Source organism: Colossoma macropomum, unplaced genomic scaffold (assembly GCF_904425465.1).
Source record: "Colossoma macropomum unplaced genomic scaffold, Colossoma_macropomum, whole genome shotgun sequence".
Taxonomy (NCBI): domain Eukaryota; kingdom Metazoa; phylum Chordata; class Actinopteri; order Characiformes; family Serrasalmidae; genus Colossoma; species Colossoma macropomum.
Window position 1 is genome coordinate 36,330,341 of NW_023494790.1, and position 15,666 is coordinate 36,346,006.

At 41.3% G+C, this 15,666-nt stretch overlaps 1 protein-coding gene across 2 annotated transcripts; it reads left to right on the top strand.

Annotated features, from left to right (window-relative positions):
• Positions 1–920: 920 nt before the first annotated feature.
• LOC118809713 (protein ADP-ribosylarginine hydrolase-like) lies at positions 921–13,753 on the top strand. Of its 2 annotated transcripts, XM_036573249.1 has the most exons (8): positions 921–1,410; positions 3,815–3,929; positions 5,334–5,442; positions 5,529–5,627; positions 7,207–7,312; positions 10,168–10,434; positions 11,772–11,986; positions 13,106–13,753. In XM_036573249.1, exons 1-8 carry the CDS (start codon positions 1,403–1,405, stop codon positions 13,252–13,254), a joined length of 1,068 nt encoding a protein of 355 aa, XP_036429142.1. In that variant the 5' UTR covers positions 921–1,402; the 3' UTR covers positions 13,255–13,753. The 2 variants fall into 2 exon arrangements, with proteins under 2 accessions (XP_036429142.1, XP_036429143.1); XM_036573250.1 differs by lacking the exons at positions 921–1,410; positions 3,815–3,929 and adding an exon at positions 5,021–5,077.
• The last annotated feature ends 1,913 nt before the right edge of the window (positions 13,754–15,666 follow it).

Below are 15,666 nucleotides of genomic sequence, written 5' to 3' on the forward strand. Positions count from 1 at the left end.
ACTTGTAATTTGCTTAATGTGAAGGACGTATTTATATATGTATATATAGAGCTCTGCAGAGGGCGGTGCGGACAGCCCAGCACATCACCAGGGTCCAGCTCCCAAACCTCCTGGATTTATACACCAGCCGCTGCCTGAGGAAGACCAAGAGGGTTCTAAAGGACTCCACCCACCCAAGCCGCTGTCTGTTCTCACAGCTGCCGAGCGGGAGGAGGTACAGAAGCATAAAGTTCAGAAACAGCCGGTTCTGAGACAGTGTCTTCCCCCGGGCCGTCAGGCTGCTGAACAGCCAGGAGTGCTGGTGTATCGGTCTATAGGCCCGTCACTGCACCTCTGAGTCATCATGATGATGATCTCCATGGACAATCCACACCTCATCCACATCTCATCAGACTCACTCTGATCTTACTGCACCTTCAATCTAGCAAATCTGTACTTGCACATGTACAAGATGTCAATCTATATCTCATATCCATATCTTGATTAATCTGGAAGATTTCTATATTGGTATTCTATCCCTCTGTACCTGCATCTCATTTATTATCTATTTTTTTTTCTTTGTATATATATATATATATATATATTTGTATTTAAATTCTATAAAGGGGCTACGCACCTAAGATTTTCACTCACTTTCCACCTGTGTGAATGTAATAAACGTGATTTGATTTGATTTGATTCTTCCACAGCATTACAGCGTGTTTGATGGATTATATCTATAAGAGAATGCTGTATATATCTATAACATATATTATTAGAATGAACAGCTGTGAAAGGACAAGGTAAGGATTTCTAGTGAGGTGAACTGAGTCATTGATCACAGTGTTCACATTTTCTGTTTTCTCTTAAAAAGTCGTGTTTATTACAGCTGGATTAACATGTGGATCAATGCGCCCCTCAGTTTATTAACTAGGACACGTTAAGCGCGGCGCCCTCTGGTGGTCAAGTTCGTTGTTACAACTTGCAGAAACTCGCTAGTTAGTTTTTGAAACTCTTCTGCTTTCGGCTTTTCTGACTTCATTTCTGTCTGAATATTGCATTTTTGCTAATTCAGTCTAAGCAGCAGAAACCGTACCGGTGCGGTTTATTTATACGCTTTAAATTCAATAAGCTTTACTGGTGTTTTTGCTCGTTTACGACTCGCAGCTTGTGTGGAGTCTAAAACGGCTTCGTCCTGTATTACAGAGCGGACACTGTGGGCGGACAAATAACGGCAAACAGAGCACAAGCTGCCCAGAAAGAGAATATATTTCACTTCTGACTGACCGTGGATCTTATTTTTAAAGCAGTATTGAGAAATTTAGAGGAGGTAAAGCAGGAGAGGACCGAGTTTGGATCCGCGGCACTTTCCTGCGCCGCTTCACCGGCTGGCAGGTCGCTGAGTCCGGCTGGAGACCCGAGCATGGCCCGGTGAGCCAGTTAGCGTTTCATATTCACATATTCTGAAGCTAATAAAGCCTAAAACCAGTTTGTTCTCCCCTCCGCATGTTTCAATACATGTTTCACATTATTTAGTACAATAATGTGTCAGTATTTAATCATTTATGAACAAATTTACACCGTTATTTTGAGGTCGACAAGCTCAGTAAACTTCTGTGAGGATATTGAAATGAATACAGTCAGCGCGCTGCTGATTGGTCAGACTTGGAGGATAATTTGCATATCGCCACCGTATTTTTAACTTCGAAAGAAAAAAAAACTTTTTTTTAAGTGAATTAAAAACAATTTAAACAGATATTTTGGCAGTTAATACTTTATAAAAATTAAGGCTGTATTTTTTATTTGACAGTGCAATGTTTAAAAAGAGAAAGCAATATAAAAATATGCATAGTATGGAGGTTTCAGATCAAGTTTTAATCATGTATTTTATAACATTATCCTAAATATATAGTATAAATTATATATTTATGCTAAATATTTTTTTTATATTTTCATTTGTAATATAATATTTACAACTACTATTTGATTAGACTTATAAATTAATTAACAGGCCCTTCCTGAGTTGGTCTGGTCTGGCAGAGCTACCCCCGGACCAGGATTGAGGACTGTCTAAAGTAGAAATGGGCAATGTGATGATATTTTATTGTTATTATGATAAATTATGTAACAATACGCTTTTCTGAGGATTTCATGAATATCATCAGTCAAAAGCACTGGTCAATTTAAGGTTTCTACGGAGCCCCACTGGTGACATCCTGTATAAATAAAAATAATACATGGCCACAACTTAGTAAGGTGTGCGAATGAGATGATTAAGTCGTGGCCACAACTTAGTAAAGCATGGGAACAAGATCCTAATGCGTGGCCACGACTTCGTAAGCCGTGATTTTGTTCCCACGCGTTAATAAGGCCACACATTATTTTTATTTATACAGGATGTCACCAGCGGGGCGCCGTAGGTTTCTTTACAAAGTGAGCATAATTAGCCTGATTAGCTGGATTTAGTGCAGTGATGCCTGTAAAATAAAATCACTGCGGTTGTAGTTTTTTTATTATTAGTAGTAGTAGTAGTAGTAGTAGCAATGATAGTAGTAGTAGTTGTATTTTTTTTATGTGGCTGTACAGATAATATTTTGTCAGTTCCAGCGTGTCAAATCTCAGAAAAGGCATATCATATTTGGTGAAAATGTCTTGAAGGAACGTGATATGATATTTTTGCCATATCTCCCACCCCCAGCCCAGAGCTTTTGTTCTGTTGTATTATTTTACCTCTCTTCATCAAAAAAGCTTTGGCATGACTGAGAGGATGTTTTTAATTGGTGTCCCATCCAAACCTGCCATCATAATATGACAATTTCTGGTTTCTGCTATATTGTAATACTGCAGCACATTAAAATATGAACTGGTTTAGGGCTCCATACAGGACCCTTTTCTGCTGTTAGTAGTTTATACAGTCACTTATACTAAAAACACTAAAAAGGAATGAACACTAACCTGTTGGATTAGGCCTGGTCTGTGTTTTCTTGCCCTTGCATTAAGTTGTTATCAAGCTAGTTTCAATCCATGAAAACAGAAGGCAAAAAAAACCTACATGCCTCTAAGCATCTATGTCCCAACTCTCATTAAAGCTACACTATGTAAGATTTGGGGATTTGGAGACCTCTCTGGTGGAAATGTGTAATTGCACACAACCTGCAGAAAAAGATTTTGCAATGTGGGCTGTGCTTCGGACCCTGTGAATTATCTACAGCTGTCATCATATCTTCATCAGTATAATGCTGAATTTGCATTTGAGACCTAAACATAGAGTCGGACCTTCTTTCTGAGTCTGTGCATGTAAAAAAACTCCTGACTCAACACCTCTGACTTTTAAAAAACTTATGTCAGCCTGTTATTTATGACTGTATGAAAACAGTAGCCTAATGGTCAGGATTTTTATCCAATGTTTTATGAAGTGTGTTGCGCTAAATCCAATTAAACAGGCCTAATTGTGTTCACTTTGTAATGGAGTGTGTGGTTCGTCAGTGTTTATTTTTTTATGTTTTTAAGTATTTTACGATATGCTCAGAAAAGTGTATTGAGACATAATTTATCACGATAACGATAAAATATCGTCATATTGCCCACCCCTGGTCATAGGCTGTGTAGAACAATGCAGTATATTTTAGTAACACTTCACTGAAGGGCACCATTTGTAAGGCTACATGACTCCTACAGACCCTTTCATGACAATTAACATTAACCCATGTAGATGTTTGAAAAGGCTTATTCCAACAGGCGTCAACTGTCATAACACTGGCTGAGGCGAAAATGGACAAATGCAGCTTTTGTCTTCAGTCAATCAGTAACTAATGGACCTGCTTTCTTGTTCCAGCTCTACGACTCTTGAGCACTACAAGGCTGGCATGTTGCTGAGTGGAGTTGGAGATGCTCTTGGCTACAGGAACCAGCTGTGGGAATACAACGAGTCCGGCCCGGCCATACACCAGGTCAGTCCAAGGAAGACAATAGCCAGTTACCCACCTTCTCACTGCAGTGCAGTGACTTTTATTCTGCATGATATGGACAAAATACTAGTATCGCGAATGTTCCTTGCAATATATTAAAATGTAGTTGTGAATCAGTAATGTGACATGAGTGGTAGGAAGTAATTCACTTTTGTTGGATTACATGAATAATTAATGGAGCTGTGATTGATCAGAACACAGCAGTATTGTGATTAGTTATTTGCTGCTTTATGTGATATCAGTATTGCAAAGGCCGATATCACAGCGACGATTAACAAACAGTTAGGGATGCATGATGATGGTACAAATAGGGGTGGGAATCACAGGGCTTCGCCCGATACAATACTATCACGATACATTGCAATAATGATGATATCACGACACTGCCATTCTGTGATACTCAGTGAAATGTTTGTCTATTTCTCTGTAATTCTAATCCAGGCAGATTTAGGCCCAATTTCTACACATTTAGATCCATTTTCTGATTTTATTAGTTTGCATATTGTCATCAATTTGCATATTCGCCATCGACAGGTACGTGTATGACTAGCATCCGCCCACAATTCTCATGTAAACAATATATTATGCAGTGGTACAGCTAAGCATGGCCTGTTACAGACCTGTTCCTTCACAGTCAGCTCTTAGCTTGTGTGCATGTTCCTGTCCTTGACTTTCAGAAAAAAATACTGCGTTTAAGAGCAGCAGGTGTAGCGCCTGAGGCTAAGCTTTGCGATTGGATTCAGACGTTTTGATTTATTTGTAGCGTCTGTCTGGCTTCTGCAAATCCTGGCTTGATTAAAGAACATATAAAAACTATAAAAACTAAAAAGACTATCTTTAAGCTTCTTGTACAGCAAAAAGAAAGTTGTCAGGGCGTGAAATGAACGAAGCCTGGGTTCGTCTAAAAGCTGCACAGTATTCTCAGATTAATATCTGGATCCGAGAGGGAGGCGTGTGTTTACGTCTGCCTTTCCAGCAGAGCTAAAGTCGTCTCAGATGCTTCACTCATGCCAGGAATAAAAATGTTTCTAGCTGCTGGATTTAGCCTGACACTATGAGTGCGTGGAGCAGATGGTATGAGGGTGTAAATGGGCCGGATGATGACAGCCTGTTTCAGATATGCTGCGCTGGTGGGCCGCATAAATACTATCCTGGGCTTTTTGTCATGGAAAATTCAACTCGAGTAGTTTTTACAGACTGACAGTAATAATTGTGAAGCGATTTTAATCCAGTATGATTATATGATTGTCCATGTTTATAGGTAGTCAGAAACCACATTAGCATGTCCATGTGAGATCACTGATCAACACGGTTCGAGAAAAATGTGCTGTTTTTCTTTAATTTTGCCTTATTGCCTTACATAACTAGCTTATTATAATTTTATAGGAGCTGCAGGAGCTTGGAGGACTGAAGAACATCACAGTTCAACTGCCCGACTGGCCGGTCAGCGATGACACTGTCCTCCACCTGGCCACGGCTGAAGCTTTAGCAACAGGTTTCTTCACCCAATCAGAAGAAATAATAATACTTTCAGCTAATTTTATAGTATAAGCTCAGGTGACGCTCTTCGCTTTCTTGTAGGAAAGGAAGGGGAGGAGCTTCTGCAGGAAGTGGCTTCACGCTATGTGGAAGGAATGAAGGACATGGAGGGAAGGAAGCCAGGACCATCCAGCATTCTGGGTAAAAAAGCAGTGTGGGCTGAAACACTCCTTATAACTTCAGTGTGAGTGGGTGGAGCTAAATTACTGTAGACTGAATAGGTGGGCATGTGTAAAGGTGATAGATTGTTTTTGAGGCTTGATTTCCGTATGTAACGATGTATATGCTACATTATAAAACATAGTTCCGGTCCTAAAATCTGATTGGCTGAGCCACGTTCAAAGCCGTTGTGGAATCCGCGATATAAGCACAGCTATGACGCCTCACAGCGACTGAACTCTGTATCACTGCACCACGGCAGAAAAACCCTTCTGCTGTTAATAGAATAATCTTTGACTCTAATGCTGCTCACATGGACCACCGAGTGTAATGATGAAGTAAGAATCCTTTTTTTGTTTAAACTGAGGGGCTGACAACTTATACTCTTAACCAGAACTAGACTGGTCAGCTAGCTAACAGGGTAAAAGAGCCAACAGCCTAAACAGCTCCATCATTAATATCACAGGCTTGAATTAAAGCACTTACGGTTTGATTAACTATAAAACTGCAGTGTAAAACACTAAAGAATATCACTCGAATGACTGACCCACTTCAAATGTCCGTGTTTCAGTCAGAAGTCGTGTCAAACCCAGGCTGAATCCCAAACGGCTCCGTACTCCCTAAATAGTGTTCTAGCTATGAAAGTTTAGAAATTCTAGCCTCTGCAGCCAAACAGTGCATCATTTATCGAGTGTGGATGAGTCTGAGTCTCAAATGACTGTTTCTTAGCTGTATTATTCACTGTTGGGCTGCAGGATCCAGTATTTAAACTCCTATGTAGTTCACTATGTAGGGAGCAGGGAGCCAACTGAGAGACATGAGCAACAACAATGACACCAAACTCTAAAGGAACTACATTTCTTGGCGGAATACTTATATTGATTATTATTAATAATAACTTGAATTATTTTCTCAAAATAAGTGTGTATTTTATTGTGTTTTATGTTGGCCGCCATTTTATAAAAGCAATAAGCCACGAAAGGCCATGCGTTACTGTGATTTTATCACAGGGAAGTGACCCTTTCCCGTGATAAAATCGCACCCACACACAGCCTCTCGTGGCTTATTACTTTAATAAACTCTTTCAAACATACTACATCATGCTTTTCAATTTTTTTGTGAGATTTTGTCAGTGGGCTATGGAAACGTCTGAGAAGCCAAACAAAAGAGAACGTGGACACAATTTGTGATGTACAAAAAAATGGAAATTGTATTATTTGACACACCGAGTTGCCAATATCATTTTCATATTATCGCTTGCAAAATTCACAAGGTTACTGTAAAGTTAGTTAGCTATTGTGTATCATTGCTGTTAAGACAAAAGCTCATACCTCCAATTTTGTTGTTGTTTTTAAACAGAAATTGAAAATGCAGACTGATTTCTACACTGTGTTACAGTTTCATGACCAATGGAGCAGTAAAAAAGCTCTAAAATGACTTGCTTAAAAATCTTGTTCCATTATTATCCATGTAAAGTTAAGAACACGACCATTTTGTTTATTCTGTATTTGCTACTGTTCTGACTGAAGTTAGCTGGTACTCTTTGTCTCGCTGTTTGTAGGTGTATCTCAGTTAAAACCAGGCACTGAAGGAGGCTACAGAGTGGCATATAACCCAGAAGGTACAGGCTGCGGCGCTGCTATGAGGTCTATGTGCATTGGCTTGAGGTGAGGAAGAGTTTCACACTCTTAGGTTGTCTTAATATTGTCATTTTGTTGTTAATATGTCACAACAGCAAAGAACAGCAGAGCAAGGATGCCACACAGATACAACAGGACTTTGTACTAATCCTGAGACTTATTTAACCAATGCAGGAACCAACAGTACCTATAGTTTTAGTTCACAATCATTTCCTTGTTCTTTTTGGCCATTTTATGTCACTCTGAAGTGTCTAATTTGGCTTGTTTGCCAGTTACCTTACTTACTGGCTGATATGAAACGATTTACTGCACTGTACATTGAAACAAAACTGGTGAGTCATTCTCAGCACTGCAGTAACACTGACGTGGTGGTGGTGTGTTAGTGTGTGTTGCGCTGGTCTGAGTGGATCAGACACAGCAGTGCTGCTAGAGTTTTGAAACACCTCAGTGTCACTGCTGGACTGAGAATAGTCCACCAACCAAAAATATCCAGCCAACTGCGTCCTGTGGGCAGCGTCCTGTGACCACTGATGAAGGACTAGAGGATGACCAACACAAACTGTGCAGCAGCAGATGAGCTATCGTCTCTGACTTCACATCTACAAGGTGGACTGACAAGGTAGGAGTGTCTAATAGAGTGGACAGTGAGTGGACACAGTGTTTAAAAACTCCAGCAGCACTGCTGTGTCTGATCCACTCAGACCAGCACAACACACACTAACACACCATCACCACGTCAGTGTTACTGCAGTGCTGAGAATGATCCACCACCCAAATAGTACCTGCTCTGTGGGGGTCCATGGGGGTCCTGACCACTGAAGAACAGGGTAAAAGGGGGCTAACAAAGTATCAGAGAAACAGATGGACTACAGTCTGTAACTGTAGAACTACAAAGTGCACCTATATAGTAAGTGGAGCTGATAAAATGGACAATTAACGTAGAAACAAGGAGGTGGTCATGATGTTATGTCTGATCGGTGTAAGTTCTCTTATTGGTCAAATAATAGTGCTTGGCAACTTCATCTTCAGCTGGACGACACTGCTACACTGCTTATAGCAGCTCTATCTGCTTTTGAAAGCAGGAAAATGGGAAAAACATAAGATGCAATGCATACTTGGGTACATTTCACATAACAACCTCAAACACAGGTTTTTACTGTTATTTGCGATGTTTCATCCGTTTGAATTTATTGTAAATTGTGTTGTAAACTGAGCTACTTCCACACTGACTGGATGCAAGTTATCCACCCAGAAGTACAGCCACCCTTATGTTCACAAACAATGGGCCTCATTCATCAATATCTTCATAAGTTTGTACTTAAAAGTGTTCTTGAGAAAGATCCTAAGAAAAAAGTGTATGTCAGATTCATGATGTGTTCTTAAAGCGCAGAACTGTTCTCACCTTTGTGCTCTTGAGTGTGTGTAGATTCTGTTCTTACCTAAGAACAAATCCCAAATAAGAGAACACTGGTGAGTCAGAGTCTTAGTGAAAACAGCGTAAGTGGGTTTTAGGAAGAAATGTCTTCTTAAGAACGGTTGGTGAACGAGGCCCATTCTAATTTGGTCTGTACATGTGATTAACATTACATTATTATTTGGCTATAAATGTAGAATTATTTAGTTACATAATCAGTCAGGTTTACATCCTGTGTCCAGTCTGTTTCAAACTTTTATTGTTTGTTTCATGTCAAAAAGTAAAGGACGTCTGTTATCACAGTCAAATCATAATAAAATATCTTCCACTTACAAATATGCTAGAAATGAAAAGTGTAGAATCTGCACTTACAGAAGTGGGAAAATAACCTACGAGTGAGAATATCAGATCACGCCATGCTTCTGTTTTTAATTCAATGTCAAAGATAGACCAGTAGTAGTAAACCAAGGCCAGTGGATTTGTGGTGTTCTACTAAACCAGGGCTCGGCAACATGCGGCTCTTTTACTGTCCTGTTGCGGCTCCACAGCAGAATCAGATTTGTAGGTAAAAATAAAATAATCCTCCTTTACAGTAAAATAAAGCTCTGCTGATCGTTCAACACAGTTTAACTATAAATGGTCTTAAACTCTGGAGTTAATGTAGAACTGCTGATTCACCCTTTAACCCTGAAGATCAGCGCAGACTGCTGGTCACCATAGCAACACAGACAACAATCTCACCTAGCTAGTAGCTAACGAAACGGCAAAGAGAGAGATTTAAGACGAACATTGATGATTTGGAGATTAATGGACTTATTTGTGTTTATAATCACTCCAGCTGGTTTCCTGATACGTTTAATCTGCAACGAGAAACTGACAAACACTAAAAATACCTTAAATAACACCTTAAATAGTGCAATAGTTAGCTACTTTCTGGCGCCTCAGACACCATTTAAGGTGGAACAGGTAAATTCGAACAAGAAGCTGGTGAATGAGAAACGGCTTCAGCTTTGTAAGAAGCCGAACGTTAAGAGACATTTTACAAGACACATTTTACTTTTGTGGGAAGTTTTCTGCCAGAGATGTGAGAAAAGTGGCTATAGCTGAGCTAAAGCTTAAAGCAGAGCAAAGTAAGGCTGCTTTATATTTTTTAGCCTATTCTAGTACATACTGAGACATATTTACAGCCAAGGTGGTGAAACGTTACTGCAATAAAATGGACATAAATCGTTGTGGCTCCTAAGGTGGTTTGATTTTTGTTGAAACTTGACAAAATGGCTCTGGGTTACCAACCCTGACCTAAACACATTTCATCACTCATTTGAAAGTTCTCCTCAGGTCAGAAGAGCAGTGAGAGAACTTTCCCTGTATTTCAAGTTGATCATGAACTGTGATTTCATGAAACTTCATAAGAGAGATATTTTCATTTTTTTAAACTACTTGCCAAAAGACTCTCTCTTTGTACCAGATACCCTCGGCCTGAACAGCTGTCCTCATTGGTGGCTGTTGCTGTGGAGACGGGGAGAATGACTCACCCTCATCCAACCGGATTCTTAGGCGCTGTGGCTTCGGCTCTGTTCACGGCCTACGCCGTCCAGCACCGTCCAATCACGACCTGGGGGCTGGGCTTAGTGAAGGAAGCCTGTCCAGTAGCGAAGGAGTTTGTGAAAACAGCAGGATACGCTGTGGAGGAGACGGAGAGAGACTGGGGATACTTCACTGAGAAATGGGAATGGTGAGAATGGGATATGATGCATTCCAAGTTTTTTGGGATTGGTGGTTTAGCATTGACATTAGCTTATAAATGGAGCTCACATCTGATCTTAGTCTGAACTACATGCTCCTACCGGCATGATCATCCATCCAACACAGCTGTCCTGTCGCTTTCTTTAAGATTTGTAGACTTCTTACATGTAACGTCAAAAAACAGCATTGAAAATAAATTACAGAAAAGTGCTGAAGTGATTCAGCTCCAATCCAATGACTTGCACGCCCCACTGCTTCTTCACGTTAATACCGATTACATGAGAACGTGCTCCTTGTTCAACAGTAATGACCCTTTCTTGGCCTCAGCCCTACCAAGTTTTCACTATAGTTCACAATAGTTCAACGATGTGAATAGAAGCTAGGCCAGCATTCGGCAACATGCGGCTCTTTTACTGCCCTGTTGTGGCTCCACAGCAGAATCAGATTTGTAGGTAAAAATAAAATAATCCTCCTTTACAGTAAAATAAAGCTCTGCTGATCGTTCAACACAGGTTAACAATAAATGGTCTTAAACTCTGGAGTTAATGTAGAACTGCTGATTCACCCTTTAACCCTGAAGATCAGCGCAGACTGCTGGTCACCATAGCAACACAGACAACAATCTCGCCTAGTTAGTAGCTAACGAAATGGCAAAGAGAGAGATTTGAGGTGGACGTCGATAATTTACAGTCGATTGGACTTATTTGCATTTATAATCACTCCAGCTGGTTTCCTGATACGTTTAATCTGCAAGATACTGACAAACACTAAAAAGTCGTGAGGCTGAAGTCAGTTTCTCATTCACCAGCTTGCTTGAATTCTCCCGTTCCACCTTAAATGGTGCAACAGCTACCTTTTGGCGCCTCGGGCACCATTCAAAAAATAAAATCAAAAAATATTAACGTTGAGAGACATTTTACAAGAGAATGTTCTACTTTTGAGAAAGTTTCCTGCCGGAGATGCGAGAAAAGAAGCTATAGCTGAGCTAAAGCTTAAAATGGAGCAAAGTAAGTCTGTTTTTTCATTCATATTGTTTAGCCTGTACTAGTACATTAGCACATACTGAGACATGTTTAAGATGGTAAGATTGTAAAACGGACATAAAATATTGTGGCTCAAAAGGACAAAATGGCTCTTCTTAACATTTGGGTTGCCGACCCCTGAGCTTGGCTAAGCTTCGTATAGATTACAATGTACATCCAAAAGCAGCCAGACTGTGAGAAACATCTCAGACTGTGGTATAATTACCAAACGGGTCATGATCGAAGTCTCAAATTCAGTTCAAAAAGCTCCATTTAAACTCAAAAAATGACTTTCTCCTTTCAGGTATCTTGAACTGAGGGGTCTCTCATCTGGGACTGGGCCAGTGATCTGGCCGGACCAATACGGGCCAGCTGAACGTGATGAGGCTTATAAGAGCTTCAGTCTCTCCGGGTGGGCGGGGCGCAGCGGCCATGATGCACCAATGATAGCGCTGGATGCCCTTCTGGGGGCGGGCTCAAACTGGGAGGAGCTAATGAGTCGAGCGGGATTCCACGGAGGTCAGTGATCACTTATCTGTCCCTATGGGGGGTAGACACACAGGGCCAGACGTTACCTTGTAACGTGAATACTTGTGTTGGGACAGCGAGCAAGGGTACGCCCCCCCTCTAAAACCTGCCCCCCAATTCCAGTGTTCCCACCCACTCCCCTGAGGACTAGAGTACATACATAAGAGAATTTTTTTCCCCAATTTTCTTCCCAGTTTAGACGTATCCACTTCCACCCCACTAGTTAGAACTCCCCTAATCACCAGCGCTAGGAGGGTGAAGGCTAGCACAGGCTTCCTCTGAGACCTGTGAAGCGCCACTGCAACTTTTCGAACTGCCGCTAATGCAAACGTCACTGGACAGCTGAGCACGTTAGGAGGAGCACTGTTACTCCGCTCTCCTGGACTCCTGGCCACAGATGGCTATAGCATCACCAGGCCCATGTGCCAGATCAGGCCCCTGACACAATCCTATCCGGCCTGCAAATGTCTATTAACATTAGCTCGTTTTACAGTGCGCTGTACTACAGTCCCCAGCATGCACTGCAATGTGACGTGCGCTCCGACTCTCCTACCCCATCAACAGTCTATGGGACATCGGTTACACCTCAATTCTACACAATTCCACACCAGTCAAATCACTAATACACTAGCTGCATTTCAGCCAATATAAACACTTAACTTTAGCTCAGCAGCTCAGAAATTGAGCCCAAGTCAGCAAAAAAAGGATGCCAGGTGTCCAGTTCAAGCACATAGGTAACCTACCTGAGCTCCTGGGCACATTTAAATATTGAACATTTCAAGTATTCATGTAATATCTCAAGGCCTACTGCAGGTACCTACATTTTACTGTTGAAGTTTTTGCGTATTTTGAATAAACCATAGTCTATAGTAGTAAAACGTTAATTAAAAATGAAATAAAACGTTCTCTGGCCCACTGATTTGTTGAGATTTTTAAAAATGGCCCTCTTATTAGTTGAGTTTGACACCCCTGGTTAAGACAGTTGCACCACCCGGGAGCCCTACGAGTTCTTTTATTCCATTATTGATATTGCTGACTGATCAATGTAGCCCTAAATCGGCCATCCATGTCTTTCATATCCGCTCCACACATTCTGTATTTCCTGTGCAGGCGACAGTGACAGTACTGCAGTGATCGCCTGCTGCTGTTGGGGTTTGCTGTATGGAACAGAGGGAGTTCCTCCAGGTAACTACAACTACCTGGAGTACAGAGACCGACTGGAGAACAGCGCAGAGGAACTGTACAAGCTGTCGCACTGAAGCAGAGATCATCTCGTACAGCGACAACACTCACCATGTCTTAAAGGACAGTGGACGTGTTAAATTAGCTAAGAGCTACTTTGGCTAAATAAGGATGGTACTTTGATCTTGATTTAAGCTTTAGCCTCTTGCAAGGAAGAAGGAAGTAAAATGCCTTAAAACAATGAGCTCAACTCATTTGTTACAGTTAGCCGTGCACAGTATGTCTTTTAATCATGATCGCAATATTGATATTCACACAGTGACAGTATTGGTCTTCGGTCCATACTGTGCCGCTCTAATACTGTAATTTGCACTAATCCCATCACTGATTCATTGGCTGCTCTTGCTAATTGTTAGTTAACTGCAGTGCATATGTGAGTTGTAGTGTTTATGTAATGACTTCAGAGTTTAAATCACTACATTTAACGTGAAATTTTATAGTTACTGTGAATAAATTGCAGTTATTCATTCACCCTCGGGGGAAAGTTTAGTTGGTAATAAATTCGCTATGCTGCCAGACTATGTACACTAATATTCTCTCAGACTGATGACCGTGTTCCTTAGCACCTGGGTGAGTCACGCAGACCAGAAGGACGATTGACCACTGCTTAATTTTGTTCTTTCAAGTCCTGCTGTGCTCTGGAAATTCTTCCTTTTCAGAGCAAAATCCTTCTGTCCCTTCTGTTCAAAGCTGGTAAGGTCAAATTTTCTGGCCCAAAAAGGAAACCAAAAAAATCCAGGGGTTAAAAAACAAATTCTAAATGATGAGAGTTCAGTGTTTCTGAAGTTGCATCTGTTTTCTGTATTTACAGTGAGTTTGTGAAATGTAGTTCAGGTGTTGCCGATTTGAAAGTCTTTTCTGAGTTCGGGTCGCGTTTGAGTTTGCGACGCGTTATTGGCTACGTTCACATTACCAGGCTGAAGTGGCACCAATCAGATTTTTTGCCCGAATGTGACTCTGAGATCTGATGCTTTCAGGGCTGTGTGGACACAGAAATCTGATCTTTTCAAATCCGACCTAAGCCACTTTGACTACGTTCACACAGCAGGTAAAAGGGGCCCAAATCTGATTTCTTTGTTTGGCTGTTGACATTATCTTTTAAATGTGATCTGTATGCGACTTCAGTCTGAGCAGATCAGCTCCTAAACCGACCCGCATCCGCAAAAGAATGTTTCACACGGCTCATCCAGAGGTGAACAGTCACGACTGCCAACGAACGCCAGTCGCTCCCGGAGGATCAGCTTCATCTTCACCAGCATCACAGGAGCCATCATGAAGCTTCACTGACTGACAGCTGGGCTCATCACCCAGAATGTGTTCGAGCTCACAGTAAAAAGTGCACATTATTTGGACACAGTCACTTTTTATTTTTTTGTCCTCGGATTCTTAAAACCTTTTTTTACACTGCAGCGTCGCTCTTACGGCTGCGTTTGGCCATTATGTTCGAAATCTCTGAACACAGAGCGGTTGCAATAAGTGCCTTCGAATTTGTTAGTACAGAAATATCACCCCAAATGTTTGAGTCTCAGCAGCACGAAATTATGATGAATGTTGAATTTGACATGAATTCCAATCTGGCTGTTCAGACTGAGTCGCATTGCGGCAGATCAGATACGGAACGGATTTCAGTGCGTTTTTGCTGTTCACACTGACACATGTGGAAAAATATCAGATTTGGGCCACTTTTACCTGCTGTGTGAACAAAACCTTTCATATGTGGTCCTAGATTGGATACGTATCCGATTTGTGGCCATGCGACCTTAACTTGAACACTCAGATCAGCATTTATGTGCTTTTTTTTTTCCCCGCTGCGTGCGCCATCATTCAGCGTTACCATGGCAGCAACGCCGAACAGAAGTTAAAGCCTGTAAACGGTGGAAAAGCAGCTCATCTCACCTTTTTCTCCTTTGTCTCGCTCTAATAATGAAGCTGAGAGCTGATCAGAGTTAATGATCTTCTCAGCGAAGCTCGTTCTGCTCGTTAGTTTGTGCTGATGATGAACGTGATTCATTCACGTGACGTTACTGAGTAGGATGAGCTCATGAGGGTCATTTCAGGACGCCGGTTCGTCACATTAATGACAGATTTGAATCACTTACCTAAACGAGTGTGAACCATCGAGTCAGAGAGATCAGATTTCAGCAAAGAGGCTTGTAAATGTAAACATAGCCTTTCATTGTACTTGCATTGGGTCATGTTGGCCACCATAGTAACACACCAGAAAGAGTGCGTTCATCAAAATCACTGCATCCCGTCATACTGCTCCGATGCTCACAGCTGGCGTAGACAACTTTGTTGATTATTATGGGGTTTTGTTGTTGTCTGTCACTGCGCTTGCTGTCCTAACGTGCAACGTGCAAGCTGCTTTGGGCACATCAGGTAAATAAAAATGCACACTAACATAACGAACAAAAATACATAAAACAGCA